At 34.1% G+C, this 15,588-nt stretch overlaps 1 protein-coding gene across 1 annotated transcript; it reads right to left on the bottom strand.

Annotated features, from left to right (window-relative positions):
- Positions 1-1,128: 1,128 nt before the first annotated feature.
- On the bottom strand, positions 1,129-11,762 carry LOC132116873 (asparagine--tRNA ligase, cytoplasmic-like). The gene is made up of 15 exons (XM_059525736.1): positions 11,586-11,762; positions 10,721-10,803; positions 10,572-10,637; positions 9,484-9,576; positions 9,317-9,406; positions 8,676-8,754; positions 8,472-8,542; positions 5,999-6,085; positions 5,578-5,799; positions 4,652-4,851; positions 3,919-4,054; positions 2,909-3,022; positions 2,688-2,819; positions 2,455-2,586; positions 1,129-1,445 (listed from the first exon to the last, which is right to left on the bottom strand). The coding sequence occupies exons 1-15, from the start codon at positions 11,617-11,619 to the stop codon at positions 1,314-1,316; spliced, it is 1,671 nt and encodes a 556-aa protein (XP_059381719.1). The 5' UTR covers positions 11,620-11,762; the 3' UTR covers positions 1,129-1,313.
- Between the last annotated feature and the right edge of the window lie 3,826 nt (positions 11,763-15,588).

Genomic DNA, 15,588 nt, shown 5'->3' with positions numbered 1-15,588 from the left:
TTTCTTGGACGCCCTGAAGCCTTCTTTACAAGAATTGAACCTCTTTCCTTGAAGTTCTTGATGATCCTATAAATTGTTGATTTAGGTGCAATCTTAGTAGCCACAATATCCTTGCCTGTGAAGCCATTTTTATGCAACGCAATGATGGCTGCACGCGTTTCTTTGCAGGTCATCATGGTTAACAATGGAAGAACAATGATTTCAAGCATCACCATCCTTTTAACATGTCAAGTCTGCCATTCTAACCCAATCAGCCTGACATAATGATCTCCAGCCTTGTACTCGTCATCATTCTCACCTGAGTTAACAAGACGATTACTGAAATGATCTCAGCAGGTCCTTTAATGACAGCAATGAAATGCATTGGAAAGGTTTTTTTGGGATTAAGTTAATTTTCATGGCAAAGAAGGACTATGCAATTCATCTGATCACTCTTCATAACATTCTGGAGTATATGCAAATTGCTATTATAAAAACTTAAGCAGCAACTTTTCCAATTTCCAATATTTATGTAATTCTCAAAACTTTTGGCCACGACTGTGTATATATGTATATGTATATATATATATATATATATGTATATATATATATATATATATATATATATATATATATATATATATATATATATATCAGGGTTAACTTCTCTTTGCATGTGAAAGTAAACTACATTTTAAATGACTTTTTTTAATAATCCATCTTTCCCCACGTATCATTAGATTCCCTCAAGTAGAAAAGGTGTGTTTGTTTTACAGGGAAGTCAAAGCAAATCAATTCTGTTTTACAGATGTTTTTAACAGCCGTTTCCTGCTGAAACTGGTTCTGCCACAAGCCATAACATACTGGAACAACCCAACAAACAGCTAGTGCAATGTTCTCATCCATCTGTTATTCAGATTCACCTCTATTCTTCAGTGATGGACTGTGTTTGGGTTGAATATTTTCATCTAAATCAACAAAATTATTACTTCACTGTTTAATCTGTCTCCTGCTGGAATACATCAGATAATACACAACATGACTTGCCTCTTACAAACCTTCATTTCTGACCCATTTCTTCCGAATGATTATGAAGACGCAGTGCAACAGATCTTCTCTGCTTCCCTCTAGTGGAATCAAACACAAATGCATGATCTGATTGATTTATTATGCCACAGATGAACAATACAAGAATATAACGCAACACAGGATCACTATTCAAACGTCTCCTAAACATGACGTGTTAAATCCGGTCTCCGGCAATGAGTGTGTGATTTGATTTCCTAGTTGGTCTCTTGCAGTGTGTGTGTGTGTGTGTGTGTGTGTGTGTGTGTTTAGGGCCTGCAGCGCTGGATGAAGCGTGGGTACAGGCAGACGTCACGGATGTGATGACGGTTCAGCAGCCAGGTGAGGAATCGCTCCAGACCCAGACCATATCCACCGTGAGGACACGTGCCAAACTTCCTCTGAAACACACAGACAGTCACACGCTGAAGACCAACAGCTGCACACGTGCTCAACATCTGGGTAGCTTTTTTGTCAAATTTAACGACAACATTACTTTCAAACACACTATAAAATGAAGAAGTTTAAGTGCTTTAAAAGAAAAGATTGTTTTTCTGTTAAAATGTCAGTTTTAATTCATTGTGTTGCCGTTTCTGTAATTATTTGTGAAATTTATTACCAATTTCTAAGCAATTTTTTGTGTATTCCGATTAATCAAATCGTATTTATTTATTTTTTTATAAACAACATTTGCATTCTCTCTAAAAAAAAAACTGCATAGAAGTTTCCACGTGGCATACTGTATATTAAAATATTTTAAGAAAAAAATAAATAAACAGTGCTGCTTGATTCTAGGTATTGTTGTAATGGTGCATGATTCAATATTCTTCCTGCAAACATGCATTTATTATTCAATTATTAAATGCATTAAACTATTACTATAAATAATCATTAACATTCAACTTTGTGATTCTAATTCTCTCTACTTAATGTATACATTCATAAATATCACGGAGATTTTTAAAATGTTTTTGAAAAAGTCTCTTTTGCTCACCAAGCTGCATTTATATGATTAAAAATACATAAAAACAGTTTAATTATTATACTTTTTAAATATCAGTTTTCTATGTGAATATGTTTTATAATATAATTTATTCCTGTGATAAAACTCTTCATTCCTCCAGTCTTCAGTGTCACATGATCTTCAGAAATCATTCTGATATGCTGATTTGCTGCTCAAGAAACATTTCTGATTATTATCAATGTTGAAAACAGTTGTGCTGCACAATATTTTTTGGTGGAAACTGTGACACATTTTATGTTTCAGGATTCACAGATGAATAGAAAGTTCAAAAGAACTGCATTTATTTGAAATAGTAATCTTTTGTAACATTATAAACGTCTTGATCAACTGAATGCATCCCGATGGATATGAGTGTTGATTTCTGGATGGTAGTGTATATGAGATACCTGGTCGGTGTACCAGTAGTAGGGTGTGGGGTCGATTCCCTCTCTCTTATACCCCTCCAGGAGCTCCTCAGCGTCCCAGATACGCATGGAGCCGCCCACGATCTCACCCACGTTAGGCATCAGCACATCCACCTGACAAACACACACACATCAGCTGTTGCATATTCATGTCTTTTCTTTATGTAGTTTGAGTTTTGTCCAGATGTCTGCATGGTTAAACCATCGATCCTGACCGATTCGGTGAGGCGGCGGTCCTCAGCGCAGCGCTGCATGTAGAAGGATTTGATCTCGGCAGGGAAGCGACACAGCAGGATGGTCTCGTTAATGGAGTCAGTCATCAGTCGCTCAGGGGCTTCTGGGATATCCTGCAGAGATCACACACAAACGGTCAAATATCCAAGCATTTGCAGCTGAGAAATCTTCGAGATAACGTATGAGATGCAATAAAACACACCTCTCCAAACTCATAAAACGTCCCATCATCCTTCTTGATGTTGTGCTCTTTGAGCCAGACAATGGCTTCGGTGTAGTTCATCCTCTTGAACGGCCTTTTGGGAGGCTTGAAGTCCTGCAAGAGAGACAAAAAAAACATTTAAGAGCTTCCATACTTTCTCTATGACCCTTCCAGTCATTTGTAACAATATTGATATTGCTGACAAAAACTAAAATAAATAAATATATTTTCCATTAAATCAAGTAAAATTAAATAAAATAAATCTTTATTCAAATTAGACAAAAAAAAAACAAAAAAAAACTATTTTATTATTTTTGGATTTGCAGCCAAGGCGACATTTCTGATTTTCATTTAAAGATGAAGTGCTAAAATGAATAAAACTGAAATAAAAATTAATTAAAAACTTGAAATACTTCATGATGGATTTCCATGACCTTTCTAGTCATTTGTGGCCATGTTGTTTTCATTAACTAAAACTAAAAAATAAATAAATAAATATATATATATATGTGTGTTAATTAAAAAAAAAGTAAAAATTTTTTTACATTTTTTGGATGAATTTACACAACCCTTCCAGTTTCTGGCAATGTTGTTATTAGACTAATATTTATGATAACTGAAAATAGAACAATTTTTATTTTTATTTTAATTTGAAAGTTTAAGTGCTACAATTACTAAAACTGAATTAAAAATGAATAAAATAGTTAAAAATGTTTTTTTTTTAATTATAAAAATCAAGAACAGTTACAAAAACTTCAACATAAAATAAATATTTAAATAAAAAAATATTATGAATAATATAATAGAACATTAATGACAGAACTGATTTTTAAATGACAAGATATTTTACAAATTAATAATAATTAATACAAATTTACATCTACAATGATGGTGAATTTCCATAAATTGTACATGTCTGAATAGCATAACCCATGCCTAAAATGTAAAATGTAATGATATTTCCAGGTGTTCTGTGACTGTGAAGCTCAGTGTGAGGTCAAGGGTCATACAGGGTTAATGTCGTAGAGCAGCTGCGCAGCAGGAGACTTCAGGACCCTGTCCACCACGTCACACACCAGATCCTCCAAGCGGTTCAGAAGATCTTCATAGGTCATGAAGGGACACTCGGCCTCGATGTGGGTGTACCTGAACACACACACCACACTGACATGCTTCTGTCTGGTTCTCTTACTTGTACAATGTCGAGTTGTTTTTTGGGTATATCTATCTATATATATAGATATATATATATATTTTTTTTTCTCTTTGCTGCGGTCTTGTTTTACTCTTGTAGGTCACTACTGAATGGTTGTCCCAGCTGTAAATCTTTCGAGACGAGTGGATTCTTATCCCCAGAGCTCTAAAGAGGTCATTAGATGCCCATTTTCCACAAGTTGATATGATTCTTTAGGGTTTTAATGAAGTCTATAAAATACTTTGGTTAAAATTTCCTAATGGTAGTGTAAAACAACACCCTTTTTACCGTCAAAAACAGCTCTGTGCACAGCGACCCGCTACAGTGCATGTCCCTTTAAATGCTAATGAGCTTTGCTGACGTCTAGAGTGGGAGGGGCCTGGAATCTGAGCCAAGAATCTGAGCATGGCTTGATTTGAGAAAGAAGTTATTATTTTGGGGGATTCAAACAACATGTAAAGGGGATTTCTGCATAAGAAGACCCCTTTAATAGCTAAAGAAGGGATGTAACAGTTGCACTGAATGAATGGTGAAGGTCCCAGACTCACTCGGACAGGTGTCTGCGTGTGCGCGACTGCTCGGCGCGGTACGACTGCGCGATGCAGAAGGTGTCTCCCAGCGCAGGGATGCAGGTCTCCAGGTACAGCTGAGACGACTGCGTCAGGAACGCATTCTCACCAAAGTAGTTGAGACCGAAGAGCGTGGAGCCGCCCTCCACCTGCGTCTGCACCAGAGTGGGCGGAGTTATCTGAGAACCACAACAAAAAAACATCTGTGTTTACTAAAACAAACAACATCCTGTGTCCTCGATTTCAGTTCCTCAAAGAGGAGGATGAATTTGTTTCTTCATCAGATTTGGAGAAATGTAGCGTTGCATCAGTGTCTCATCAATGGATGCTCTGCAGTGAATGGGTGCCGTCAGAATGAGAGTCCAAACAGCTGCTAAAAACATCACAATAATCCACAGCGCTCCAGTCCATCAGTAAAGTATTTTTAACTAAAATACGAGTGCTGCATAATGCTTCCTCCAGTGAAAAAGTGTTCTGGTCTGAATCAGGAGAGAAATCTGCACAGATCAAGCAGTGTTTAAACAGCTCGAAACAAATGTGGCTTGATTTTGATGTGAGATACAACAGGAGATGCACTTTTACACTGGAGGAAGCGTTATTATGGATTATGGACTCTTATTTTGGCGAGCAGGAACTGTTTGAAGTTAAAAGTGTCTTAATGATTGATTTGTTTCTTATAAACATGCAGCTCTTGTCTTCTCCAGACATTAACTGATGGACTGGACTGCTGTGGATTACTTGTGCATTATTGTGATGTTTTTATCAGCTGTTTGACGGCACCCATTCACTGCAGAGCATCCTTTGATGAGACACTGATGCAATGCTACATTTCTCCAAATCTGAAGAAGAAACAAACTCATCCTGATCTCAGATGCAATCCTCTAAAGCATGTTTCAGGGCATGACCTCGTAGTAGCCCCGGCTGAAGAAATGATCCCGGAAACACTGCGTGACGGTGGACCGGACTTTCAGGATCTTGGAGACGTTTTCCCCACGGATCATCATGTGCCTGTTGTTGAGCTGCACGTCCACGTCAGACTCCTCGTTCAGCAGGTTATCAGCGCCGCCGGCCGGAGCCAGACCAATCAGCTCCCAGAAATCACAGTGCAGCTCATGACCGCCAGGAGCCTTCCAGAACAAAACCAGACACCACATTTTAGAAATCATCGTAAAAATTGAAAGAATGTTCCTCCTTTTTAAGTTGCTTTGGATAAAAGTGTCTGCTAAAAGATAAAATTTAAATGTAACTACAACTTTAAATAGAGGCAAGTAATATTATATTAAATTCATATTAATATTTCATAATTAATCGGGGTAGTTGTCTCACCTGTTTGCCCTCAGGAACAGGTTTAACGGTTCCATAAAGAGCGACAGTGCTCTCCGTAGACAACACCAGACCATCATAACACTGACACTGTACACAAAACATGACCCAAATACAATTGATAATACTGAAATATGCAGAAAATATACAAATTCTGAAAGATTTAATTATAAAATTTAAATACAATTTTTTTTGCACATTAATAAATAAATAAATAAATAAATAAATATATATATATATATATATATATATATATATATATATATTAGGGGTGTAACGGTACGTGTATTCGTACCGGACCGTTCCGGTACAGGGCTTTCGGTACGGTGCATGTGTGTACCGAATGACCGAATGCAATATTTTGTATGCGGAACGTAAGTACATTTTCGTGTTTTCAAACGAACATATTAAGTGGCGGAAGTCTCCGCATTTTTTTCGGCGTCCATGTTAATCAATGAATGCATTCACACCGGGACCAGGAGCAGCGCGTGAGCGTCAAGCAGGAGCGTCGCGTGAACAGCAGTGCAGCGGGGGTTTCGGCGTCCGGTCTATTTTTTGCTGTGCTGCTCACGCTCAATTAAAGTGAAAGCACACTTTTGATGGACAATAAATGTGATTTAACACAAAACGTGCTCAAAATGCACAGAATAAGCATGTCAAGAGTTTTAACAACAATACCAATGTCTAGTGTTTTCACAATTATGCCAGAAAAAAAAAATTAAGTATAACAAATATGTATTTACCCATTTAAACGTTTTACTTAATCGTTTTGGGTGAAAGTATGGTGTATTGTTATAAAAACAAATGTTGAAAGAATTATACCCATTGTTTGAAATGGTTAAACTGTCTGGCGAACATGCTTTGCAGCCGCTGCTGTGATGCTGTACTTATACGCTTCCAGTGTCGCGAGAGTCTGCTGCTGTAGGTGATATAGAGGGATGCCGCCGACAGACCAGGATCTTGTCTTCACGACAACAATATCTATACTTCATGTTGAGCATAAATATAAAGCCTACTGATAAAGGACACCGTCAGCAGTATTGACGGCAAAATAGACTATGTTTGACAGGTGCAATATGTCAGTGTGTCACCGGCCTAAGGTTTTCAAAAGGCATCACGCGAGTGTGAACATCACTACAACTAGGAAAAAAACGATTGTAATTCAAACGCAGCTCCCGTCGGCATTTAAACAGACCTTTGCTCTTAATTCCGATCAGTCTAACGCAATAACGAAATCTGAGCAGGTCTAAAAACTGAAACTGTTGATGCTGCACTTTACACTTTGGAAAAGTTATATATTTTTTTTTAAATATGAACAGGCCTACAAGCTGGGATTGGTTATGCTGCACTGTAATCATAGTTATTTATTTATATTTTTCATTATATTTTATTATATGATATTGGTTTGAGACTGAGAGTATTTTATTTAGTGGAGAACTTTGCAGCAGTATTTTATTTCTTATTCTTTTTATATTTTATATATATTTTATTAAAAAGTAAACAAATTGTTAAAAAAAAGTTTCTAGTAATAAACAACCTGCAGTTTAATGTTTGCATTTATTTTTTTTAGATCTTTTTTTTTTTTTTTTTTGTCATTGCATCACCTTCCTCATATATGATTTTTTTATTTTATTTTTATTTATTTACATATCTTTAAATAGGGCAGGGGTCTGAAACCTTCAACATCTAAAGACCCATTCTGGCCTCTTTGTCACCGAATAAATTTCACGCGGACCCACAAAACCTATATGATCATTTAAAGGAAGTAAACAATGCACACTGCTAAAGCTTGATATATCATTCAGTTGTATGTTACAGGGCAGGGACAATCATTTCAGAAGAGGGACAGAAATGTCAAATGTAATAATAATAATAATAATAATATTTATGTAAAAAAAGAAAAAAACTGTTCTTATCTCTAAATTAATTGGCTAAGAAATAAAATACACTGCTGGACAATAACCAATCGTTTTTTGCAATGACAATTTTATGATTATGAGTGGTTTATAACTCTAAAATCAATAAATTAGGGCATCGCCTAGCCTTACTCCTATATAATTTCTTCTTCCTTTTTCATTTATTTATTTTTTAATTAATTGCCCAAACTTAACCCTATATCATCTTTGCTTTTAATTATTCATTTTTTTAATTAGGGCATCACTCAACCTTAATCCTATATCATTTTTCCTTTTATTATTATTTTTTTTTAAATTACGCCATTACTCAGCCTTAATCCTATATATATATTTTTTTTTTTTTTGTTTGTTTTTGTTTTGCATTTATTATTTTTACTTACTACAATTAGGGCATCACTTAGCCTTGATCATGTATAATTTCTGTTTCTATTTAATTTTGTTTGAATTAGGACTTCGTCCATCTTTAATCCTAATAAGCAACAGCTCTGATAACAAACAGGGTTAACAGAACTAATTTACCCGTTATTAATAGTGTAAAACATCACAAACACAGACAGTACCAGTTTGTCCGTAAGAACACACTGCAGGAAACCGGTTCCATCACGCAGCACAATAAACAGGAGGTTCTTCCCTGAGAAAACACGAGCAAACTTATTTTAAAACAAACAATAATCTATATTTGCATTGAAACTATTCTTAATGCATGTTCTGACTGGAGCGTTCAATAAGGCTGCTGAGGATTGTGGGAAACTCGATCTGCTCACCTTGTCTGCGTAACCGATGCACCCAACCGAACACCTTCACCCTCTGCTCTCTCAGAGCCTCCAGTTTATCAATCTTCACCTGAGCGTGACCCAAAAGAAACCAGAAAAAAGACCACTTTCACTTTCATTTCAGCTTTACTGGCTATCATGCCCCTTAGAAATGCAACAATAATTCTGATGGTTCAATGAGAACGTAAACACATCAACTGATTGCATTTAAAGGGTTGGTTAACACCATAATAAAATCTATTTAAAAGGAAAATATTAGTCTTTATATTCGATTCCTTTCTTATGAGTGCAACGACTGCAATTCAGGACAGATATAATGCACATGTAACTGAATATGTTTGAGTACAGCATTTTGAGAATCTGAAATCAAACTAAACTCCTTTTGTGTCACAAAACTTTAGCTGAATTGCTTTGTTCTTTTTCTCGAGTTGAATAAAAGCGTCTGCTAAAGGCTTAAATGTAAACCTAGCCATCCCCGCACTGTAAAAATAATAATACAAATAAAACATTTGATTCATACAGCACCTTTTCTGTATAAAATGCAGCTCAAAAAGCTTTACTTGATAGCATAATCCCTGAGTGCCATTATCCAGTCAGTATTATAGCCTGCACATGATTGAGGAAGCTCTCACGGTTTTGGGTTCAGGAAGGCTGGGGTCGTTCTCCATGACTATCTTTTTAGCATCTTCCAGATTCTTCTCTCTGCGTTCGGCATCTTCAGCCTGAACATCATGAGATCAGATGGACAGAGGTTAAAACAGACATACGAGATGGGTTTACCAGATGAGGATCCACGCACCTCCTTCTTGTCTTTGCTCTCGTTCTTCATTTGCTCGCGACTGAAGAGCTTCTTTGTGTTCTTCATCTGCGTCTTAGAGATGACGGCCCAACGCTGACAGCACAAACACACCACGGCATTAAAACACAAGCATTCTAGTTTTTATGAACTTTGGGAAGTTATTATTTACTACATTATAACATGTTCTTATGCCAAATATGCATATTAAATAATGCATGATATAAAAAATAGTGAAAACATATACGCACCATGAAAACAAAAATGCACATTTGTGACAATGTTAGTCTTAACCTTAATGTTTAATTTATTTAATTTAATTTTTTTTCTTGTATAACATTTCATAATTTTTCTTAAATACTACAGACTGGAAATATATATATATAGTTGTTGTTTGTTTTACATGTCTGCACAGATGTGTACATCAAGAAGTAAATACTAAATAAACCCTAAGCATGTATGTTTATTGGCTATTAAATTTGTTTTTACAAAAACAGCTATGTATACATTATTTATAATCATAAAACGGTTATTTTAGTTTAATAAAACTATATACGAAAAAAAAAAATCGTATTACTTGAAATAAAATAACCATTAACTATAATAAACTAGAATATAAAAAATTAAGCTTTTATTTATTATAACTTGATGTACTAAAATAATTGAAACTAAAATAGAAATGGTAAATGTAAAAGTTATATAGATATTTACAAACAATAAACAAATAAATATTAAAAAAACACTAAATCTTTAACTAAAATGAAACATGTAAAAAAACTAAATTAAAAGTTAATTCGGATTATTAATTAAAAACTATAACAGTATATAATGTGCATTCAAAAAGAAAAAAAAATACTTAAACCCCACTTTAATATTTTATAGATTATTTAATTCTATAAACATTTTTGTATTGGCTTTAATGAGTCAAGGTTTCCTAATTGAGGATACTTCATACTACTTTTTTTATTGAAAAAGTCTACATTTATGTCAGGAACCAATCTTTCAAATCAATACATCGATGTAATTATTTCTGCAACTGTTTGTTAGTTAGTTAGTTGCTGGTTAGTAAGTGTTATTCGCAGGTTTCACACCTCTCCTTCCTTCTGTGTGTCCACATGGATCACCGGAAACGGTTCTTTTCCAACAAACAACAGTGCCTGGAAAGATCACATACAACATTAAGCAATGATTAACCATGAATGACAATATGAACTGATCTGCATCAGCCGGGATGAGGCACCTTGAGTGGTGTTTTAAAGGGCTTCTGCTGGGATCCGTCTCCATCCACATCACTGCCGTGTTTATCAGACACATACAGCTCTTCTGCAGGATCAGAACACTCAGCAGAGTTAACATTTCTCCAGTTTACACACAGATCTAGATCAGACTTCACTTCTGGAAGAGGCTCAGGTGCTTCAGCTAGGGCACTCTAACTATTCCTTTATTATTCTGACTCCGTTGATTGTTTATAAACAGTTATATTTAAAATCATAAGCTCCCACATTGTCAGATTTGACCATTTTTTACTAAATAAAACATGAGTGTAAAGACAAGATATTGATGATTAGCACATTCTGATGCAACCCTCTGCAGAGATTGTGTAAATATTAACATTTGAGTATAAGTAGAGTATATTTATGTATATGAATACAGTCGTATTTGTTACATCCTAATATATACTGTATGTGTGTGTGTGTGTGTATATATATATATATATATATATATATAAAGAGGTGAGGTGTCCAAGTGACATCATCTAACTACTGGGGTGCCTCAGGGCTCAGTTCTTGGACCACTTCTCTTCTCTGTCTACATGGCAAATCGAAACATTAGAGTATAAGTAGAGTATATTTATACATAGTACAGTAGTATTTGATACATCCTAATATATACTGTATGTGTATATATATATATATATGTATATATATATACATATATTAATGTAGAATAGTGACTTACATGAAAACACCGTGCACTGCAGTGTATATATAAATGTTTGTGTAGTATAGATCAGTTAATAGAGTAATATTAGTATCTGACGCAACCATGCAGTCAATATTCATCACCATCTTCATCATCACCATCAGAATCATCATCAAACTCACTGATCGACATCTGAGCGACGCCCTCGTCCGCCATATCACGCTCTGTAGACCTTAGAAGAGTTGAGTTGAGTCCGGTTCGGTTCGGAGTTGTTTTGAGGTAAACTGAACGTTAAACGTTCCGTCGTTTCGCTTACAGTCGCTACACACACGCGCACGAGCTGCTGCTGACGACGCATGCGTTAGTGCGAGCGTTCTGCGCTGTCGCTTCAGCCAGGGATTGGCCCGTTCGCAATATGACGTTTGATTAGGGAAGCTGATTGGTTGGGGTGAGGTGAAGGGGGCGGGAGTTTAAATAAGGGCGAGTAGAATTGGTTGTTTTCTGACGTCCGTCAGTCACAAAACACCTGCTTCTAAATGACTAAATGAAAATATATATATATATATATATATATATATATATATATATATATATATATATATATATATATATATATATATATATATATATATATATATATATATATATATATATATATAAATTATGACTAAAAAAATAAATATTTTAATAATTAAATAAAAATAAAATTAATAATAATAAATAAAAATAGCTCAGAAAGTACTATGTCCCATTTCAGCTTCTCAAAATAAATGAAAAAATGTCCAAAAAAGTTTTCTAAAATATGTTTCTAAATATATTTACATAAATATATTTTCTTCCACTATATTTTTGCCATTACAAAAAAAAAAATATATATATATATATATATATTTTTTTTTTTTATTAACCTTTATTTAACTAGGAAAGTCACATTGAGGTTAAAACCTCTTTTACAAGTGAGACCTAGTCAAGACAGGGTCAGAAAGCAGGATTAAACAGACAACAAACCACAGACAAAACCAACATCATCAATAAATACAACAAAGAATACAGCAGCATAAACAATTTGGTATTACCTAATACCCTATAATACTGTTCACAGAAACAACATTAATAATCATATTAATAATAAATTTAAGTGGAAGTGGGATTATCAAAACATCTGCACTTAGCAATGACCAATTCTTTTATTCTATGTTTAAAATCACCTAAAGAGATGAGTGATTGTAGTTTAAGTTTATTCTGCACTTCATTCCAGGACCAGAGGCCATAATAGAACAGGCTTAGCTTTCCAACCTCTGTTCTAATAGCCGGCACTTTAAACTGTAACCAGTTATATGACCTGAGATTGTAGGAGCTTTGAAATGAAAAAAATTTCCTATATAAATATTTTGGAAGTTTTCCTAAAATAACTTTGTAAATTAAAATATACCAATGTTCGAGCCTGCGCAAATGCAGAGATGACCATCCTACCAAACTGTAAAGTAAACAATGATGTGTCCTAAAACTAGAATTTGTGATGAATCTGAGAGCAGAGTGATAAAGGGGGTCAAAGTTTGGAGTCAAGTCATGAATATACATATATATTTTTTTTAAATGGCAAAAATATAGTGGAAGAAAATATATCTATGTAAATATATTTAGAAACATGTTTTAGAAACTTTTTTGGACATTTTTTATATTTTGATTATATATATATATATATATATATATATATATATATATATATATATAAATGTATATATATGATTTATTCTTGTTTTTGTTTTTTTTTCTACTGTATGGGTATCCAACACTTTCAGAAGAGTTTTGGTAATACCCAAAACCAAAAAAAAAAAAAATAATAGAAATAAAAAAAAATTACCAAAAAGTTTCTCTGAAGTTGACAGTATAAACTAAAGCAGAGGGAAAATCAGGAGACAATGTGATGATTATAAAGAATGAGGGTTTATTTAATAATTTTAGTTATGTATGTTTCATGCTCAGACTTTGGCTGAAATTTATCCTGTACTTCATCTGACCAGTGCAAATTCAACAAGTGCTATTATCCCAACGCAAAATCACCGGAAAATCACTGCTTCACAACACTGATGTTAAAATCCACCTTTAAAATGGAGACAATATCCCTCGAAACCTCCCGAAAATAAGATTAAAGAACCATCTGAACTACAGAGTAAGAGGAAAATAGTAAGTAATACAATAAAAATGAGCAACACATGTGCAGGTTGCTTTGAATATCCTTAAATCCTTTAATACTTTGATAAAAACGTAGGATATGGTTTCAAAGAATGATGTCTGTATGATAAAACATCAAATACATGATAAGAAAACTTTAACTACTATAAAACACCAAAGTATTTATTAAACAAATGTGCAGATGTGTTCATTCAGTACTGAAAGTGTGTGTTTTGTGTATTTGATCTACATCTCATCCCATCTCTATCATCTCCAGCTCCACATAAGCAGACCATGGCTCTTCTTTCCTCCGCATGCAGATCTGTGATTCAGTAAAAACAGCAAAAACACAAGCATTCATTAATAGACTTCATGTCTGTGGTAGAAACAGTTCGACAGTGTATTTTTATAGGATTATTCTGTGTCCAGTCTTACGCGTTCACAGCAGTGCAGCTGACAGATGGCATACAGCAGCACACTACAGTACAGACTCATTTCCAGGGAAAAGGTGCTTTCAAAAAGCACTGCAAAATCCTCATCCAAGCGCTGAAACAACACCAGCAATACATTCAACAAGTCATATTGCATATTGAACAACAGAAAATCCCAGTAAAACAGTCAATCTTTATATTTTTATGAAGGAAATGCTTGTGTAACTCTCACTACCATAATACTAGGGGATTTGTGGGTATGTGGCTCAGTGGTAGAGTATTGTGTTAGCAGCGCAAAAGGTTGTGGGTTCGAGTCCCAGGGAACATACAAACTAGTAAGAAAAAAAACGTATAGCCAATATTGATTTTATTTTATTTATAAATTTAGTTTCATCTTATTTTATTTGATTAATATTTACAAATTAGATATGTGTATATATTTAATAGTGTACAATTAAAATATTTTGTAATATAAAAAAAAGAATATTCATTTTATTCTATTTTTATAATATTCATATTTTTATATTTTAACATTATAAATATAAATATAAATATATATATAGTTTATTTAGCTATTATTTATTTGTAATTAATTTTTTATAGATTGTTAACAATTTAAAATAATATATTATTATTAATAATAATAATAATAATAGGATCTTTTTTTTTTTTACACTGACTGCTTTACTCCAGGACACATTTCTTAAAAGGTGGAGTTAGTGTGAAATGATCTGATGTTGAGTGATGAATTTACCTGCTCTTGTCTTCCCCTCAAGGAAGAAAGCTTTGTTAGCTCCTTGTTTTTCTTTGGTAAGGAGGCCACGTCAAATCTCTTTCTTTGTGCTTTCTTCTCTGAAAGACAAACAAAACATACGGATACATAAACAAACCCACAAATAAACACATACTGTTTCATAGCAATCATCCTATTTGTTCTTTTTTTTGATAGATCAGTCAATGGTACATGGTTCATAGAGTATAATCGTCCAAATCTAGCAAATTAAAAATTGATTCTTAACATATTCTATTATTGAATATATAACCCCACCGTGTTCAGCGCTCGTGTGGTTCAGCAGCGCTTGTGTAATCAGGAATAAAACCATCCCAGTCCTGATCCTGCTCATGTTTTCACTCCCGGCCCGTCACCATGGTAACCGAGAGGCACAATAATAACACATGTTTGTTCTGAAACAGGAGAATATCCGATTCACTATCCTATGTATTATTATATTTTAGTTTTATTTATTTTGTCTACTTTTGTTTTGTAATCCACTCGCGCTTGTTCATTTTACTAAAAAAGTATGAATATCATGGTTCCTTTATACCATGATATTTTAAAAAATTATATTTTTTAATTAATAAAATATTCACAAAGATACAAATACAATGATTTAAATAAATATAAATAAAAAAACATTAAATGCGCATCGAATTAAAGTTATTTGAACCTCACGACAGTTGCTTTGCGACACCTCATGAACGGTTCCCAGGCACCGCCCCTTCTGACGAAAACAGGCCGGTTGACCAATCACAAATGGGAAGAGTCGTTTGTGATTGGTCAGCCCGATTGCTCTAGTCA

This window comes from Carassius carassius, chromosome 36, assembly GCF_963082965.1.
Source record: "Carassius carassius chromosome 36, fCarCar2.1, whole genome shotgun sequence".
Lineage (NCBI taxonomy): Eukaryota > Metazoa > Chordata > Actinopteri > Cypriniformes > Cyprinidae > Carassius > Carassius carassius.
This window is presented reverse-complemented; position numbering and strand designations above follow the sequence as displayed.